At 39.8% G+C, this 20670-nt stretch overlaps 1 protein-coding gene across 1 annotated transcript in view; it reads left to right on the plus strand.

The window, feature by feature from the left end:
* AK5 (adenylate kinase 5) overlaps nucleotides 1–20670 on the plus strand; it is a 332878-nt gene that overhangs the window by 64541 nt on the left and 247667 nt on the right. The window contains exon 6 of the mRNA XM_075557438.1: nucleotides 8600–8791. Coding sequence (XP_075413553.1) covers nucleotides 8600–8791 — 192 coding nt within the window. The remainder of the gene's footprint in view (nucleotides 1–8599; nucleotides 8792–20670) is intronic.

Consider the following 20670-nt stretch of genomic DNA (forward strand, 5'->3'; position numbering starts at 1 on the left):
TATTGTTCTATAACCTGAGCATTCTGTTGGGTCTCTTTCTTTAGAGTGAGTACAAATCTGGGTCTTGTCAGTCATGCAGCTGCCTTTCAAATGTCCTGGCATATATGAGTGAGTGCTTCCAGTCAGTGGTGGGGGCTTCCGTCATTAACATCAGGTTTGCTGCCCTAATGACCGTTTTAAGGATTTAAAAAGATATATTGAATGATAGTTTGTTATTTCAAACTATTAAAACTTAAATAAGAACAATAAAAGAGGTACACAAAACTAGATTATAAGAGTTTTAAAATATTAATGAAAAAATATTAAATAATACTTGACAAAAAACAACAAAATGGTATTTAAGATACTTCCGTATTGTACCTTAATTGGCATTATCACTTGAAATATTTGTCACTTTTATCTGATCATCATCATCTGTGACCATACTTTTACTGTAGGAGTTGGCTCCCATTCACAAAATTTAGGTGAAATATGTTCAAGGTCATATTTGGCTCTCGTTGACTTGTTTTAATTTTCTTCAGCTTCAGCCTGAGCTTATGCTCGAGCAATTCCTGGCCTACTCCATACTCAGCCGTGGCCTGCATTTATCTGCTGATATTGAGCTTCTCGGTTATCTCTTCCCACAGATGTAGTCAATTTGATTTCTGCGTGTTCCTTATGGAAAAGTCCATGTGTACAGTCACCATTTGTGTGGTTGATAAACAGTATTCATTTATTTTAATCATTTTATTAGGGGCTCATGCAGCTCTTATCACAATCCATATACATACATCAATTGTGTAAAGCACATTTGTACATTTATTGCCCTCATTGTTCTCAAAACACTTGCTCTCCACCTAAGCCCCTGGCATCAGCTCTTCATTTTTACCCCTCATACCCCACTCCCCACTCCCTCATGAACCCTTGATAATTTATAAATTATTATTTTGTCATATCTTGCACTGTCCGACATCTCCCTTCACCTACTTTGCTTTGGTCCATCCCCCAGAGAGGAGGTTATATGTAGATACTTGTAATCGGTTTCCCCTTTCCAATCCACCTTTCCCCCAACCTCCCAGTATTGCCACTCACACCACTGGTCCTGAGGGGATCATCTGCCCTGGATTCCCTGTGGTTCCAGTACCTATCTGCACCAGTGTACATCCTCTGGTCTAGTCAGATTTGTGAGATAGAATTAGGATCATGATAGTGGGGGTGGGGTGGGGGGGCAGTAAGCATTTAGGAACTAGAGGAAAGTTGTATGTTTCATCGTTGCTACATCACACCTTGACTGGCTCGTCTCCTCCCCGAGACCCTTCTGTAAGGGGATGTCCAGTGGTCTACAAATGGGCTTTTAGTCTCCACTCTGCATGCCCCACGCATCCACAATGATATGATTTTTTTGTTCTTTGATGTCTGATAACCGATCCCTTCAGCACTTCATGATCATTCAGGCTGGTGTGCTTCTTCCATGTGAACTTTGTTGCTTCTGAGCTAGATGGTCACTTGTTTACCTTCAAGCTTTTAAGACCCCAGACACTATATCTTTTGATAGCTGGGTACCATCAGCTTTCTTCACCACATTTGCTTATTCACCCACTTGGTCTTCAGCAATTGTGTCAGGAAGGTGAGCATAATAGAATGCTAGTTTAATAGAAGAAAGTATTCTTGCATTGAGGGAGTACTTGAGTGGAGGCCCAATGTCCATCTTCTACCTTAATACTAAACCTATAAATATATACACATAGATCTATTTCCCCATATATTTACATATGTACATGCCTTTATTTAGAACTCTATAAATGCCCTTTGTCTCCTAGATCTTTCTTCTATTTCCTTTTACTCTCCTCTTTGTTCCACTATCATGCTCAGTCTTCATTTGGGTTTCAGTAATTCCTCTTGGTTACATTACCCTTGATCATGCCCTACCAGGCCTCCTACATCCTCCTCACCACTGATTTGGTTCACTTGTTGTTCCCTTGTCCCTGGGTTTGTTAACTCTACTACCTTTCCTCCCATTTCCCTCTCTCCCATGTGTTCCCAGAACTGTTGGTCCCGTTTTCTCCTCCAGATTGTTCATCCAGCTTATTTTATTTAGACAGACATGTGGAGATAATAACATGCACAATAGCAAGACAGAGCAAAACCAAGCAACAATATAAAACAAAACAACAACAAAAATCATGAAAAACAAAACACAACACAAGAAAGAAAAGCTTGTAGTTTGTTCAAGGACTTTTTGTTGGCCTTTAGGAGTGTTTTCCAGTGCAATCTGTTGGGGCACCAAGTCCTGGCAGCAAAGTCCACCTTCAGCATTTCCTAGGGACCTCACCGCTTCGTTCCCTTGCTGATAAACAGTATTTCTATGAACAAGTTGTTAGCTTTGCCAATAATTATCAATGCATCTTGAATGCATGTTTGTTCAATTTCAGACTGAAGAAGTTGGTAAAATTCTCTAATTTCTACAACGCTATCTTTAGCGATCCACACATAAATGTAACCAATAGTTGTATCGATTAGATTTTTATTGTACCAAAATATTTATAATTCTGTGAGACAGTTTTGTACTTCAAGATTGAACTTGAAATATACTTTTTGTAGATAAATGCAAAGCCATTTCTCCTGATTTTATCATTTCCAGAAGGTAAGCGAGAAGATGTTCCGATTCAAAATGACCATACCAGTCTATTTCAGTTTGAAAACACCTAGGAGACTGATCTTCATGTATTCCGTTTCATATCTGACAACTTCTAATTTTCCTGTATTCATATTTTGTACATGCCAAGTTCCCTTTATTAGCAGATTCTGGCAGCCATTTCTCCTCCTTTGGAATTGTGTTCCCTCCGCAAATGAAGGGCCCAGAGGAGGGATTACTCCCACCCGGGCTGAACTCTGTTGTCACCTTTACTTTTAGAAGGCACCTCTTCTTCGGTCATATTTTAGTCCCTTCTGAATGAGCGCTCATCTTCTGGCACTAATTGACAATGCTCTGTCTATTCGTGAAGCCCTCCGTACTCCACAATGTTTGCATGCTATGCAGAGGCTTTCAGTGGCTTCGTTCCCCAAATCCTTCTTCATGGTCTGTTCTGAGTTTGGAAGCTCCCCGATCTTCTGACGTAAAGAAACAACAAAGCAATCCACCTTTACTGGTGTAACTTGCTGCCTTGAAAACAATATTTCACCATCAAACCCACCACCATCGGGTTGATTCTGACTCATGGCGATCTCATAGGACAGGGCAGATTTGTCACTTGGCAGAATTGCCACAGGGTAGAATTCCTTACTTACATAGACTAAACTTTAACCTGTAGCAGGGAAGCCCAGCGCCAAAGTTAAATCTCCATTCTACTTGAAGGTTGCACAATACTTTTTTAATCTTTCATTTTTCTTAAATAACCTTAAAACAATTTCATTTATAATTGATAGCGTGCATCCACTTGGTTAAAACTGAGCAAACTTGGCGCAACTTTCTTTTAATGGGGTGCTGCCTCTTTAAGACTGACTGAACTATCCACTGACACTTGTTTGGCTGTTCCCACTGCTGAACTTTTTTTATACAGGTTACCACGAAGCTATATATGTTAGTATTGAAGAAGCTAACGAGTATTCTACCATTTTTGATGTGTGAGTTGATCAAAATTTCCCTTGAATTAGGCTAAAGCTATTGAAGTCCCCAGATCAGAAACTTCACAGAAGCTTTTGAAGTTGAAGCCAGCAAAATAAGAAAAATCAGTTACTACTGAAACTTTGGTTTTAATATTTTCTGCCTCTTTTCCCCAAATTACCCTCCCCACTTACTTGACAAATCTATGGAAAGACGTTTGTTTGTCACATGTTTCGACTTTACCTTGTCCTGTGTTATGGTATTGGCTGACATATAAGACTGGATGTGTATATTTATTATGGTGTCTTAAAATCATGAAGTTCACTTTCCAACTGGTAGTACATCAGAATTATTTTCAGTGCACCATGACATCACTGAAATGGAGTAATATAATGTTATAGGGCTTTCAGTTTTGTGAAAACATAACCATAAATCATATTGATGTCAGATATGCGTTGAGTATCAATATCATGTGTATCTCAAAATATTGGACTGATGTTTGATGACTGGATGTTGCTGCATAGTTTCCTTCTGTTGTCCCATACCTTTTTGGAGAGAGTGAAGTTTAATGGGATTTGAAATGTGCAAGCTGTCTCAATAAGGAGCAGTCAAATAAAGCATGGTTCAGTTGAAACGCTAACTCTTCACAGGCGTCAAAAGCTGAGTCTTTCTCCACGGAGTGACTGGCAGTTCCAACTGCTGACTGCAGTAAGCACCCAGCCACGTGACATCAGGGCATATTTCACCACCAAAATTCCTAAATATAAAACTTTTTACTAGGCGTGATGACTGATTACCGATTACCACCTGGTTGCTTCTGACTTATAGTGGCCTTAAATAGTGTTTCCAAAACGGTAGATCTTTGGGGAACAGGTAGCTTCATCTTTCTCACTTGAAGCAGCTAGAAAACTTGACCCTCCAGTCTCACAGTCAGCAGCCCAATGCCTAAACTGAAGTGCCACAGGGAGCCTCGACGTCTGATCAGTAGTGTGCTCACATAGGCTCCAATTTTAGTCCACGTAAATATGTACAGCTGGGAAAGACAAGTGGGGCAGCCTGCTCTGTCCTGTAGAGTCACTGGGAGCTGGACTCACCTTGATTCCAATGGGCTTGGTTTATGATATTTACCTTCCCCCACGAAGACCCTGCTTGGCATAAATGTTATGCACTCTGCTAGTTCAGGCTGGAATCAAGTTCACTCAGAAAAATCTGGCAGGCTGTTGCTGAGTCTTCCATATTTCCTAATAAATTTTAGAGTCAATTTTTTCGTTTCCACACAAGAGAAACCTGCTGGAATATAGGCATTCACTTGAGCTACTGATTAATTTGCCATTGTGTGCAGATATTATGCTAATTCTGCATATTTATTCTAATACTTTAGGAATTATTTTAGGTTTTTCTACATAAACTATCTTCTTGTTTTCAAATAATGGAAATTGATATTTTATGACAACACCCTGGTAACAAATTATCTTGGGTTTTTTACTTCAAAATGTCCATCGTTAGCCTTAGTTTTTTGAAAGCTGTTTTGTTGCTGGAGAGCGAAATCTAGACTGATAATGACTTTGTTTCTGTCACTTCAAAGATACCGTTTCATTGTTTTCTAATGTTCATTGTTTCTGTTGAGAGTTCACTTTTCAACCTTGTTTCTCCTTTGAAGAAATGGTGTTCCTTTTTTCTGGCTGTTTTAAATATTTCTGTCTGAATTTACAATAGTTTTACTTATGATGGTCTTATTTTCAAGTTTGGAACTTTCTTAGCTCTTATACCTTCAAACATTGCCTCTGCTTTATTTTCCTGCTTCTTCTAAAATACCCACCTGCCTCCCTGTGTCTCTTTGGCTCTTTTCTGTACTTGCACCCTTGTCTTCACTGCCTCATACTAGGCCTTTTTTTCTTTTTTGCCTAAACTGTTTTTTATTTCACTCCTTCTTTCTTAAGCTGGTTCTAGTGTGTTTTCAAACCATTTGATCACCTTAGTCTAATGAAAATTTAAGGTGATTTTAAATAGGATTTCGTCCGGAGAAGTCTATTTCACACATATTCCTATAATACAGCACTGAGAGTTCCAACCAAAAGCATAGTATGGAGAGCAGGGCATGGCAGTTTCTAGAATTCCTCTTTCTTGATTAGGCCCATTTGTTATTATTGTTTTGGATTATTACTATTAGTCTCCCAGCCCCATAACCTATTTAAAGCTCTTCATAGCAATTATATCCATATAAATGGTACTGAAATCAAATATCCCTTTAAAAATGGATGGCATAGATTTTCCTTTTATAATGATTTAGTCTAACCTCTAAGATACTGGTGCATGTTCAACCAATATTTAAGAGATGAAAGAATTTATTTTAGACTATCTCTTTGGGTAGAACATAGAGCCAAATTTTAGGCCAGTATTAGAAAGGACTTCCCAATTATTAGAGTCCTGCAGGCACGAAAGGGCCTGCCTCTTAAGTATGAAGGACCCGTCACAGGAAACCTTCAAGCAGAATTTAAAATCACTTGTCAGGGAGGCTGTGGAGATGATTACAGGGTTGGCATGAATTTGGGTTAGATCGCCTCCAAGTGTTTCCATCGTTCAGTTTCCAGTTTTGTTCCAGCTGTGATTTCTTTCCCCCCTCTTTTTAGTACTTTGATTGATTCTTTCTGGCAGTGAAGTTTATCTGAATTATGGGGTCTAGGTCTTCTAACACATTTTTGTGAAAAACAGGGCAGCCAAACATACTGAGAGTTAAGAACAGGGAGTATTAAAATGAGCTCACTCTGCAGTCTAACATATCTTTGCTTAAACAAAAAGCAGCCAAGGGTTTCCTAAGGGACTGCAAAATTGACAGTAAACTACACGTATCTATATAATCACAGGAAAGTAAGACTGATTTAATGAGAGATGCAAAAGCAATGGAGGTGTTTACTCTCATGGTGACCGAAGAGGTATAGTCCAGTTTATATCAAAGAAAGATGATAAATCCGTTACGATTAAAAAAGTAGATGATGATCCAGGTTCGCCCAAAGATAATCTTTACCAGATCTGAAGTTGTTTTCATAAATCAAAAATCTCATATCAATTTCATGCTGTCTCTAGTGTTTCAAAAATCATCTTCCTGCCATTGAGTCAAGGCTGACTCATAGTGACTCCCCTGTGGGTTTCCAAGACTGTGACTGTTCACAGGAATAGAAAGCCCCGTCTTTCTCTCAAGGAGCTGCTAGTGGATTTTGAACTGCCAACCTCATGGATCACAGCTCAATGTGTAAGCACAACACCAGGAGGATTCCTTGGTATTTCAAAAGACAATAGTGAAAGACAGAATATGGCTATGATTACATATATAAAGCTTGATGATTACATAAATAATGCTAACCAATTCCTGACCATGTTATGGAAAGAGAAGTATTTACACATTGCAGTTTTGAACAAAACACAAAACTTATTAAAGTAAATCATCTAGTTGGTTCAGCATAAAATGCAAATTTGTTTTCTGCATTTGGTACTGAACTGGTAGTCCAGTTTTTCATCAATATTTTAATATGCATTATCACAAACCAAGCACAGTACAATGTAATGTTCATTTATTTGTCAAAATTATCGTCTTCATCATATAACTTATTAAAAGCAAATTTTCTAATATTTGATAAAATATTATAACTTAAGATAATCTATTTCCTCATGTACTACACAAAAATTACAAAGACGGTTTTTAAAATTTAAGAATTCCAAAAAGCAAATTGTTGTGTTTTTTTTTAAGATTAGGAAACATGAAAACACTGAAATGAATTTCCCCACTTATTTTACAGATGAGAAAATGGAGACTTAGAGAGGTTGAACAATTTGCCCAAGGAAAAACAACTAAAAGATAGTTTGTTCTAGATTCAAACCCAGAATTATCTGATTCTAAAATTCATGCTCTTAATCACTTATCCTGCTGTGTGCCTGTGTTTAAATGGGTAGCAGTGGGAATGAGGGAAAGGGGAGCGTAGATGGCATTTCAAAGACAATATCCACAGGCAACACAGATTATCAGTAAGCAAGGGCTAGAACAATACCACCTAGGCTCCTAGCTAAGAGATTTAGGGAAATTTTGCTTTACCATCCACATAAATAAAAGAAGGAAGCCAAACAAATAAGCCAAAATAGGAATTTACTTGGATAGAAAGGTAGTGAGATTAGTTTTCGTCTTACTGAGCCACTCAAAACAAATACTGGTTCCACTTGGTTGAGGAAAAATTGCTTATTTCTAGGTTCTTTTCATGCTATTTCTTGGTGATTTTGAAAGTGTCACGAAGGCCTTTGAACAATGTGGTGCTTTGGAATGGTGGAGGGAATATAGGCCAGAAACCAGAGGGTCTCCGATTCAAATATCAATGTTCAAATATCTTCATCTTACACACTATGGGACCTTGGACAAATAATTCCTCACAGGCTCGGTTTGCTCTTTTGTAAAATGCAGACAATGGTATTCACTTGGCAGAGTATTGTAAATTTGAGCAATATTATAAATTAGAAATAACTAGCATTGGGCCTGGTATACAGTATATACTTTCAAAGCCAATAGCATATGGTAATCATAGCAATACTAAAACCATACTCACTGCTATTGAGCTGATGCCAACTGATAGCGACACTACATAATATATATATTATATATCATTATATAGTATATAGCAATAGTACTTCTTTAGAGAACACCTGAGGCCCAATAACCATCTCTTCACTAAATCAAGTGCTTTTGGCAAAGTTTAGCCTACATCATTCAACCTGGTATTGTATTTGGGCATAGACAAAGAAGGCTTTCCTGAACTGCTTAAGGCAGAGTGGGTTAGTGAGTGCTATTCAATAACTGTAGTAGGCAGAGCACTTCAGGTCTTGCAGAGAACAGCAGCATTGGAAATGTGCTGGCAGAGATATAGAGAACTGACTAAATGGCAATCCCAGAGAGCCAAAGAAACGCACGCCACTGCCCACCCTTGCACTGGTTGGACATTGAACGCCTGCCTACTTGTGTGATGCTCTCCACAGATCTGTACCCCTGACCTGGTGGTGTTCCTGGCTTGCACCAATCAGAGACTCAAAGAAAGATTGCTGAAGCGTGCAGAGCAGCAGGGGAGACCTGACGACAATCTGAAAGCTACCCAAAGGAGACTAATGAACTTCAAGCAGAACGCTGCTCCACTGGTTAAATACTTCCAGGAACGGGGGCTCATCGTGACAGTAAGTTCGCTACTTTTACATAGTCCAGAGCAAAAACAATCCATCCGATGTTTAGTAAGCCCATGCTCTTATTTAGAAATCCTCTTTACCTTGGGATCGGTGACTGGTTTTGCGTGTACACCTTGGGAAAGTTGATTTTTACCTGATCTGCCTTTATTAAGCCACAATTATAAAACCCTTCATTTTAGTTCAATTTTAAGAACTAAAATAAATTTTAATCTTGGTTAGAATTCCATAGCCCACAAACAATTTTTAAACTACCTTAAAAGCATTATTTGAGTTACTTAAGAAATATTTGCCCCATTCCTCAACATCTCTCTGTGCCTTTAAAAATCTGATAAGATTGAGTTTGACATGTATTGGATTTAAGTTACAAATCAGGCTTTGCTTGCCATAATGGGACATATACAGACATGGAATAGTGGTTCAGACAAATGTGCGCCTCGGGGCTTGACTTGATTTAGTGCTGCTCTTTCCACCTGGAAGGTGTTCATCTGCATACTCCATTGGATTCAATGCAAATATGTTTCATAAACCTTTATGTAGTTCTTTGTCTTATGGTTAGTGATATTTCATGTGTGGAAGGAAAAGACTGATTCACGAATTCTCAGGATATAAGAAGTTATGAGTGAAGATTTAGCTAAATGCACGATCCCAACCATCAGAAATTCAGCTATTGCAGCTCTAAGCAAACAAACAAGATCAGTGGCTGTTTTGCAGGGAAGTGGATTCCAACGCTCGAGACCCCGAGTGGATCAGGGTAGAGTCCACACGGTTTCAAGCTCATTTAGTTGCGGAAACAGATGAGGAGGCCTTTATTCTAAGCTTCCTCCTGGTAGTCTTGAACCTCCAACGGGTTGATTAACACCTGAGTATGTCAACTATTTGCATAACCCAGAGACAAAGGGGATGATAGACCATCTGGAGAAAGGACCTCTGGACACTAAGTCCTGAGCATATCCATAACAGCTGGGTGGTGACAGACCTCCTCAGAAGCCCCTTTCCTGCCTTTGCCCACTCTTAGCAGACCAGGGATTCTTCTTTCGTAGGATCGCAAGACCCCTTGAGAATTTGACAAAAGTGCTGAATTCCCACACCAGTGAAATGAACATAAGACATTTACACTAATTTTAGGTAAATCAGTTGAAGTTCATCCACAGAGCTGTGATCTAACAATTCCTGGGTTCAAAATGTATGTATTTAATAGTCTACAATGTCCCTGAACCAGAAAAAGACAGTCACAGCATTTGAATAATCATCTCTTCACGGTCTGCTTAACACTTTCAAATAATATTAATTATGATTTGCGGTTTGAGTCAAAGGTGTCATGTATGAATTGTAAATCTTGTCTGAAAATTGTGCACCAGGCTGGAGTTCATTTTTCTATCCCAAACACACTTTGAGTAAGAGGAAAGGATCAGAAAAATTAGGCCTATTTTCTATGGCTGTTTTTTGTTGAGGTTGTTATTTGTTTTTCTCACAAATCACTGGTGTTTACTGCTACATTATCTCAGCGGAAAAAGGATAATTGCAGACCAAACCCCAACTGCAAGGCACAGAGGCAGCGTTTTAATTGATATTTGCAAGCCTTAAAGGTGAGCGTCTCTGTGATTACTCCCTGCTTGTCACAGTCGTCATCACAAGCACAGCAGATTTCCCAAATGAATGCACAGTGGGGTTTGTTAATTTACTAATATTTTGCATGGAGGTGAGATGCCATTGCCTCTAATTGAGGGAGTCAGTAACAACGTGGCTGACAGCATGTAACCCCAATGCTGAAACCAAGCGGGCCTTCAGATAAACACCTCTAGCTACTGGGAGAAGGTGAGCCTTAGAAAGTCTCTATTTGGAAAGTGAAGAACACAAATCCAGGCTGAACTCCAGGGAATAGGACTTGATAAAAGTAGGTGTGAGAACTATCCCCGGAAATATGCTTTCAGCACGTGGCTCAGAGCTCACTTGTACACTTACAATATATTTGACTGAGAAACTCGGCTTATACATGAGTATATACGGTTTGTCTCTTAATAAACTCACTCTTCTCATATATATATTTGACTGTACTTGTGGTTTTAAAGATGATCACGAGGTGTCAACAGGATCAAGTAACAGGCATCAGAACCCACAGAAATGATTATATTGTTGATAACAAGTGAGGTTGGAGTGGAGAGCCCAAACCCATCTGTAGACAATTGGACTTCTTCTCACAGAAGGGTCACAGGGACGAGTCAGCCAGGGTGCAGTGTAGCACCGATGAAACACACAATATTCCTCTGGTACCTTGAGGTTTCTCACCTCTACTATCAGGATCCCAGCTTTACTGTACAAATCTAGCTAGACTGGAGCAGGTATATTGTTACGGACAAGAGCTCTTGACACGCAGAATCCAGGTCAGATAAACCCCTCAGGAACAGCAAAGGATGTAGTGATACCAAGAGGGCAGGTGGAAGGTGGGAGGAGAAGGGGGAGAAAAGGGGAGACGGATTGCAATGATCGAGGTATAACTACCTGCCCCCCAAGGGGAAAGAAGAACAGAGATGTGGGTGAAGGGCGAGAGAGGTCTGTGTAAGATGTGAAAATAATAATTGATAACTTATCAAGGGTTCATGAGGTGGGAGGGTGGGGAAAGGAGGAAAAAAGAAGCTGATCCCAAGGGCTCTAACAGAACTTAGAAAATGATGATGGCAATATATGTACAAATGTGCTTGATACAATGGATGTACAGATTGTTATAAGAGCTGTAAAAGCCCCCAGTAAAATTATTTTAAAAATAAATAAAGTCTTTATATTGGTATAAATAGATAGATACATAGATAGATATGAAATCACACGCATAATAGGATTTTAACTTTAAAATTCAGGGGTTAATATTTTGGCTCAAATCCAAATACTTCCTTTTTCTGTAGGTTTTTTTTTTTGCGTCAACTCATTTGTCCTGATTCATTGATTTATTCATAATGATACTTATTGAGAACCAGCAGGCACTAAATATTTTCCAAGGTGCCAGGGGTGCAAAGCTAAATCGTTAAAAAACACAATAAAGTTTTATTTGCTGATATATTCCAAGCACCAAGAACCATGCCTGCCTGGTATGTGGCAAGCTCTCAATAAATGAACAGAGTTCACAATCTTTCGGAAAATAAATATAAAATCTGGGGTCATTGAGTGTGATGATGGTTGCAAGGCAGAGCAGAATAATCTCACATAGGTCACCACTGTGCTACTCATTGGAGCTCCCAGTGGTGAATCACTGAGCACTGCCCATGAGCACATGAATCTTTTATCTTAGTGCCAGGCTTGTAAGGACCCCATAAGAGGTACAGTTTGGAAACGGTCAGGGCAGCTCTGTGCTGTCTTATCGGGTTACTGTGGGTCAGAATAAACTATGGCAATGAGTTTACCGTTTCCCTTACTTTAAGGAGGCGCATCTTCCCCTCACCCCCACTCACTGCCAGTGGTAGTTTGAGTGTCCTTCAACCTGAGAGGTTGCTCTTCTTGTCATCCATCCAGTTTTCAGTGGCTAATTCCCTAGAAGTGGATAGTCTATTCCCAGCCTGATTTTTAGTACGGCAGTGCTGCTGAAACTTGTTCACCTGGGATGACCCTACTGGAATTTGAAATATCAACATCAATGCTGAAATAACAATGCTGCCATTGCTCCCACTATCTCAGCAATATGCAAACCACAACAGCATGACAAACGGACAGACAGTGAGAGTATACAAGTCCAAAATTAGGGCATCCACAGTCATAATCTCTGAAAACTTTAGAGATAATTACCTCTTTCGATTTGTTTGAGCTTCTGTCACTCTGCAGTGTATCATGAGGTGTAGACGCATTGTTCCAGCTTCTGCCTCCGTCTTCACACAGCTGCCTGCCTCTTTCTCGTTTGGGCTCATTTGGGTGCCCATGTTCGTTATCCTCTTCTGACAAAGACACAGCCATATTGGATTAGGACCCATGCTACTCTGCTATGAGCGCCTGTTAACTAATGACATCAGCTTGGACTGCATTTCCAAATCATGGTTACATTCATAGGCAGCAGGTAGTAAATGTTCAGCATTCTTCTTTGGGAGACACAAATCAGCTCAGCAGCTATATGGGACAGTCATGTGTGCAAGTATGAATTAAAGTAATATGACAGCACAAGGCTAGTATATCAGAAACTTCCACATAGAATCTTCTCAGACACGCTTATATATGTCTTCAGCCTACCATCATGTTGAGTAAGGAGCCCTAGTAGGGTAATAGATTGCATGGTGGGCTGTTAATTACCAGGTCAGTAGTTCAAACCCATCAATTTCTCCACTGGAGAAAGGTGAGCCTGTCAGCTACTGTGAAGATTCAGTCTCAGAAACCCAAATGGAGCAGTTCTCCTCTGTCCTATAGGATCTCTATGAATCAGAGTCGCCTCGCCAGGAGTGAGACTGCCGGATGTAATTGTTCATCATACTTTTTTGAGTTTTATGTCCCTAATAAAAATTAGGGTGTGGTGTGTTCCCAAAGTTCAATAGTGTTTCTTTGAAGCTGGTTTGAGTATCTTTGGCGCTAGGAAAGCTGGTATTTAGCTTAGTGTGCCTTGGGACATTTTGAAACACTTGAATGAACTCAATAAAGCTATAATCCTTGATCAAAAATGTTCTCTTTTGTGTGTTTTTAAAAAATCCTCCATAGGGTGCCTACCTTTCAATAATTTTCATCATTTTAAAGCCTTGAGAAAAGGACGAGATTCTGTTTTTAAACCATCCTTACCAAATTGGAAGCCTTTTAAAAAGAATTAGTCAAGTTAGGGCAGTCTTTATAAGTTTGATAACGTTTTTTTGAAATTACAAAGGTTTGTTTGCTTTTTTAAAAGGTGGAGTTTCAAAATGCTAGAAAACCAATAAGGTGATATATAATAATTTTGTTATCAGTTTACAAGATGCATTCAGAGTCTTGTGACTTTGAATTTACCATCAGCGAGAAAAACATGGGACTCGCTAGAAAAATAGTTGCACACTCATGTGCATGGAACTACTGGCACTTGTACATAATCGGTGAAACCCACATGGAATTCAGAGTGTGAAGCAAATAAGCATGCTTCTTTTGGACCTCTGTGGGAAGCACCCAGAGCAGCCTACCTTTACACGACTAGTAGATGTACTCAGGAAGGGTATGAAGTGAAGGTGCACAAGAATTAGTACCTCTGCTTACCAGGTGGGTCTCTCCAGCCAAGAGGGTAGAGACTGACTGTATATACTCATGTATAAGCTGAGTTTTTCAGCACATTTTTAATCCCATTTTTGTGGTAAAACTAGGTGCCTCGGCTGATATTCGGGTTGTCTTATACTCAAGTATGCATGGTTTTGTTTTGTTTTTAAGTTAAAATCAACATTACTTACTGTTTGGTAGCACCAGTTTTTCTGGAAAAGTAGGCCAGGAAATAATTGTAAGCCACTTTGGTACATAGTTGGACTCCCTAGAAGGTGCATGCAATTATGCAAGTTTGGGAGTTTGAGTCCACCCAGGTACCCAAAAGGAAGCTCTGGCAATCTACTTCTGAACAATCAGCCGTTGAAAGCTCTGTCCCCCACGGTTCTATTCTGACACACTTGTGGTCACCGTGAATCGGTGTGCAGGAAAACCATAGAGACCAGTGATACTGTTATTTCTGGACTTGGTGGAGCAGTAAACTAATACACCACTAATAATGATGGGGCTAGATGATGTTGGGTTTTTGTTCCCTTGTTTGTTTATTTTTTTACTAAGTTAGGACATTAGGGGAAAAGAACCATCATTATTGATGGAAAGGAACAGCGTTTGCCACACACAAAGTTGGAATGATCTAAGCTCCAAATAAAGTCTCTTAACGAATATGCTTTGCTTCAAGGAAAATTTCCAACATTTTCCTAATTTTGCTGTATCCACTTGGAGCACTTTATGGAAAACTTCATCACAAGCTGATGTCCCACTAAGACCCAGGACTGGGAAGCCACAGGCATTGAGAACGTGGCCTTGTCAAACCCACACGATGGCTTATGCGTCAGACATTGTCCCGAAGCCCCAAATAAGCCCCATTTGTACCATATTTGGGTAATTGGTTCTGCATTACTTCCTTCAAATTATATATATATATCATTTACCACTGAAATGAACTCCCATCTTACTAGACTCTCCTAACCAAAAACAAACTAAAAAAGAATAATCAAAGTTAACTTAGAACTACTGAATCATCATTTGCTAATCAACATCAAGCTCGTTTAAACTGCAAGCACACTTATCCTGAGCCCTTGATGCTCAGCCATGAGTGGTTATCACCACTGCTGAAGCCTCAAGGTAATGGAAATGAGAAAGGACTTTAGGCAAAAAGAAATCTAAGCAGCAGATTCAACAACTCACTTAAACATAACAAAGACCTAAAATAAATTGATAACCATTTTCCCAAATAATTATCCTAAAATTCAAAAGAGAAAAAAAATCTGTTATTGTCTCTGAATACTTTAAAGTTGATAAAATTATAGTGTGCAGTGTGGAGACACTGTATTTCCTTTTTTGTGCCAACAATGATTATAGCCTGTCTAAATATCTACTTTTATATAATCAAATGCTCCCATGCTAACCTTTTTGATGGATTTAGTAGCTAAAAGAGAACATGGCCAAGGAGTCGTTTTTAAAGATGAGTAAATAAGAACGGCCATAGAGCTGTTCTGCAAGGCATCTGCTGAGGGAACATGACGTTCGTGTGTGCCTTGATATACGGCTCTCTGAATTGTTTTCCAGTTTATCTAGCTTCAGATTTGGACCTTGTGGCTTGAAATCTGATACTACAGAAAGCATCTCAATTTCAATAGCCCGGAAGTTACTTGAGAAACAGCACTGTTTGAAGTGTATCTAAAGCAACTTATCAAAATCACAGTCCTTGGGAAAATGGGCACTTATCAAATCTAGTAGGTACAAGGAGTCTTGGGTGACCCCTTGCACATAGTAGTTAACGTCCTGGAGTGCTGAACAATGTGGAGGTTTGAGTCCTCTCAGAGATCCTGAGTGAAGGGCTTGTCAACCTACCGTTGTAGATTGAGTGCCACTGAGTGTGCCCCAGAGCAACCTTCTCTTACAGTAGCGGGAAGCACGGCCGGTGCCTGTACCAGCCTCACAGTCTTTCCTACGAGGGAGCTCTTTGTCGAAACCGCTGGGTCAGGCCAGCCCGTCGGGCATCTTCCTCTTTGTTGCCGAATCTCCGCCTTACTGTGCACAATGTCCTCACCCAGGGACAGGTTTGTTCTGGAAGCAAGTCCAAAGGTGCCACTATCCTGGCTTCTAAAGAGCATAGTTCTCCTCTGACATACATGGGACCACCGTGAATTTGGATCTGGAGGGACAGTAATGGACTTGCACTGCCCGCAGGGCTGACCACACAATGCTGCGTACTTCGAGAGGGAAGCAGCTCTGGAGAGTGCTCAGTGGTATCACCAGTTGTACCTGTCGACACAGATATTTGAAATGCTGTAAAAATTACAAAACTCATTCAAAACTAAAATGAAAAAGGAATCATTGCTTTGATAAACTGTTCTTTTTGTGGACTCTAAAAAACAAAAAATGTGATCAAGTTTCATTCCCTGCTCTTTTACATAGAAAGAAAAATACAAGCCCTGAAAGATGAAGTCATTTGCTTACAAAGTGGCAACCCACATATAGCAAAGAACATCCAGGATCCTGGCAAAATGTGTTGGTTATTAGACAACATCAAAACAATAGGGAGAACAAGTAGATACTTTATTTATAGCTAATGCTGGTGTTCTGTCTCTGTTAACAAGCAAACGCCTGACTCACAACTTTCCCCTTACCCAAAGCTCGCTCCGTGTCTAAGTTCACACTGTGGGCAGAGAGCAAACCAAATGACTCAGCAGACACAACTCCTTTTAAAGGACATCATGGAGATTACATGGAGATACTGGTGTCATAGTCTGATGTTAATACTCTCACATCAACCAGTGCAGTGTTTGCATTACAACATGCCACACAGCTGCTTCCAGTAAGGACAAGGGGGAATTTAAAAAGATGAACGTTTTCTTTCCTGGAAAGATGTAAAATATTTTTTGGTTGATTTTAATGTTACAGATACTCATGGAATTGAGGAATGTAACCCAAAGTGTCTCCTGAACAACTTTTTACTCAACTTAATTGTGCAGTAGGGTCTTCACATGAGAGCCATGATACAGTGATGGTATTCCAGCGGACCCACTGGGAAGACACGTGTTAAGAAATATTCCATTCCACACGCTGGTATTGACCAGTCTATTTATGAGCATAAGTTAAGGAGTTTTGCTACTAGGATTCCAGTTCAAATGCATAATTCCACTCTGAACAAAATGTGTTTACACATGTCTCTGTAGTCAGTGGTTGGCTGTACACAGTTCTCTGAGTAATACACTTGTCGCAGTCTCGTTAGGATGTTTTATTTAAAATGATACAATCAAAACAGTGGATCTGAGGAGATCTGCTGGGCTGGCTAAATTGAAATGAGACAGGTCAGCTCAGATGGTGATGGGGACTGTTTTTAGGTTTCCATAGGTGTTTCTTGATAGATTTCCCCAAACGACACAGAGCTAATTCACTCTCTCACTCTCGCTGCCATTGAGTCAATTCCAACTCATAGCTTATTAAGGGGAAGTTGTAAGAAAATTGAAAACTGCATGGGTGAGAAAAAGACCAGGCAAGTAGTGCCGAGGAACGTTTTCCCATTCCTCATGCTCCGTGTGTTCTTCCAGAGTAACCAGGGCTGTTCTACCAGAATTTCACTGGGAAACCTTACGGTATCCATCCAACAACCCTGATCTTGCCTCTTCAGACTCCTTTTTCTTCCCAAACTCAAGTACCATTGAAAAGGAGTGCAATTTGAGCCCCATTGGGATGCCAAACTAACCCTGGTAAAAATGCAAGGCCTGCTGTGTTAGGCCTGGTTGACTAGAGAACTGTAGGGTTGAAGGCAATCCAATGACACTCGTATGTGTAAGAAAAAGCTTTCTATCAAGAAGTCATTGTGTACCAGGAAAACATCCCAGTCCAGTCCAACTCAGGTCCATAATTCCAGTTCTAGTCCATAAGCCCCTCTTCAGACTTACGCAGCCACATGCAATGATGCAGAATACAGGAACATCACAAGCCGGTGGGGGCAAAGTGGTGTGGATCCAATGGCAGTGCCCATCAGGAAAGTGAAGACATGAGAGGACATGGAAGGTTCCCAAGACACTCCTTATGAGAAGGCCATACCCATAAGGAGGTATGTCTCAGGCTAGGACCTGATTGTCAGGCAAGACTCCACCCCTACATTTTTTTAAAATATTTTATTAGGGGCTCATACAACTCTTATGACAATCCATGCATGTACATACATCAATTGTATAAAGCACATCTGTACATTCTTTGCCCTAATCATTTTCTTTTTTTTTCTTTTCTTTTTTTACATTTTATTAGGGGCTCATACAACTCTTATCACAATCCACACATATACATACATCAATTGTATAAAGCACATCTGTACATTCTTTTCTTTTTTTGTTTGTTTGTTTTAAACGTTTTATTAGGGGCTCATACAACTCTTATCACAGTCCATACATATACATATATCAATTGTATAAACACATCTGTTGTACATTCTTTTCCCTAATCGCTCTCAAAGCATTTGCTCTCCACTTAAGCCCTCTGCATCAGGTCCTCTTTTTTTCCCCTCTCTCCCTGCTCTCCCCTCCCTCATGAGCCCTTGATAATCCACAGATTGTTATTTTGTCATATCCACCCCTACATTTTTATATGTCAAGCTGACATAAAATTATGTAACTACCACACCTGTGCACTTGTATAGTGCTAACTTTCATCGTTTGGTCTTGTTTTATATATTTTTTAAGTGAAATGAAACAGAAGTGTAAATAGTTGGTAATAAAATGCCATGTCATTCTGACAGCTTTCTATAAACTCCCATTTCAACCCTACAGTTCTTGAAAGGAAATTAAAAGTGGCCAGTTGTTTCTTGGGGAGACACACTTTGATTACAGTGATGTTTTTGTTAATAGTATCAAAGAAGTTTCCAGACTGCCAGTATTAGGTGAAACCTATTTTGGCATGTTATGTTCAGACTTGCTGGGAAAAAGAGTAAGAAAATAATTGTTTTGGCACATTGTACTAACTTGTTTTCATGTTTAAATAAAAAAATAAACAAACTGAACTCACTGTCACTGTGTTGATTCTGAGCCCTGGTGGCACAGAGGGTTGAACATTGGACTGCTAACCCCAAGGTCAGCAATTCAAGCCCACCCGCCACTCCAAGAGAAACAGCTGAGACTTTCTGCGCCCATAAAGTTTACAAACTCGAGCACACAAATCAGGCAGATCTACTCTGCCATATACGGTTGTTATGCATATGTCTTGGTCTTCCCTTTAAGGGCAAACAAATCAGAACGGAAAGGATTTCTGGTGGTGCAGTTGTTAAGCACTCATCTGCTTACCTAAAGAGGAGAAATACTGTAGTTAATTAATTGAGTGATTAAAGAAATAAAAAGAACAGATATTTGTGTTAGTTTGGGTTGACTAGAGGCACTCATATGTGTGTAAGAGAGAACTTTATATCAAAAAACAAATATATATTGAGAAAACATCCCAGCCAAGTCCAAATACCATCCATAAGTCCGATATTAACCCATTTATCCAATACGAGTCTTTAGACTCACCCAGCACAGCCATGATGCTGAATGCAGGAAGACCACAGGTCGATGGGTGGAAAGTCTTGTCGATCCAGTGGCAGTGGAAGTATCTCAACACTGGTGCGGGTCTCCACATGGCTCCTCCAGCTCTTCAAGTGTCTCAACAGCAGGAGGTGAAGCAGGGCTCAGCAAGTCTCCACATGGTTTGTCAACAGGAAGATGAAGAAGAGAGAGAGGAGGAATCAATCAGGCTGTGACCTGACTGACAGGCTAGACTCCACCCCTTCACTCTTAATATTCTCAAGTTAACGACCACAACATTCAAGTCTTGTCAATCAGGAAAATTCAAAAATATATTGAAATGGATGTTACCTTAAAAAACAGTAGCTAACAATTCCTGAGTATTTAATATGTGCTTGGTATTCACTATTTAAAGTGCTTCACAGGTGGCCGCTCATTAATTCTGACTGAGTCTCCAGGAGGCAGGTGCTATTACCATGTGACAAATGAACTGACGCACATGAAAGCGCAGCTTGCCCAGGAGCCTGCACGAGCAGCAGAGCCTCAGCTCTGACCCAGGCTGCTGACTCCAGAGGCTGCACTTGTGAGGACTACACTGTCCCTTCATTAAAATATGACACTTATGTACTCTGGATCTGGATCTGAGAAGTCCTCTGCTGCCTTCTCCAGACGTTTATCATACGGTAAACACCGCTATGGCTGTAATCTCCTCATTCTGTTTTCCAGAAAAGAGCAAGTGTTAAATTGAGATTTGTTTTTCCAAGTAATTTTTATGAGGTAACAGATGTAAAAAAATGAGATAATGAATAGAATTGATTTATCTGAACACTTTATAAGCAAGGAAATTGAATCACCATTGTCCCATTATTGAGTCTTATATTTTTGTTTACCTATTCTCTCCCATCATCCCGATCTTGCTCAATTCTGGAAATCACAAATAAAACCATGGATTTACTCGTGCTATTGGAAAAACCATGCCTTTATTGACTTTGAGTCTACAAGTTCATCTTCCCCATTATGATAACCAGTCATTCAAATAATTTTGTTAAGGGCCTATATATGAGTGATTCTTTGGTAATCAGACAAGAATAATCATTCTTTCATTCATGAGGAATTTATGGGGACAAAGGACCTTTTGTTCTAATAATCTGGCACGCTTTGATACTCACCTTCCCAACACAA

The sequence above is a fragment of the Tenrec ecaudatus genome, chromosome 1 (assembly GCF_050624435.1).
Source record: "Tenrec ecaudatus isolate mTenEca1 chromosome 1, mTenEca1.hap1, whole genome shotgun sequence".
Classification (NCBI taxonomy): Eukaryota; Metazoa; Chordata; class Mammalia; order Afrosoricida; family Tenrecidae; genus Tenrec; species Tenrec ecaudatus.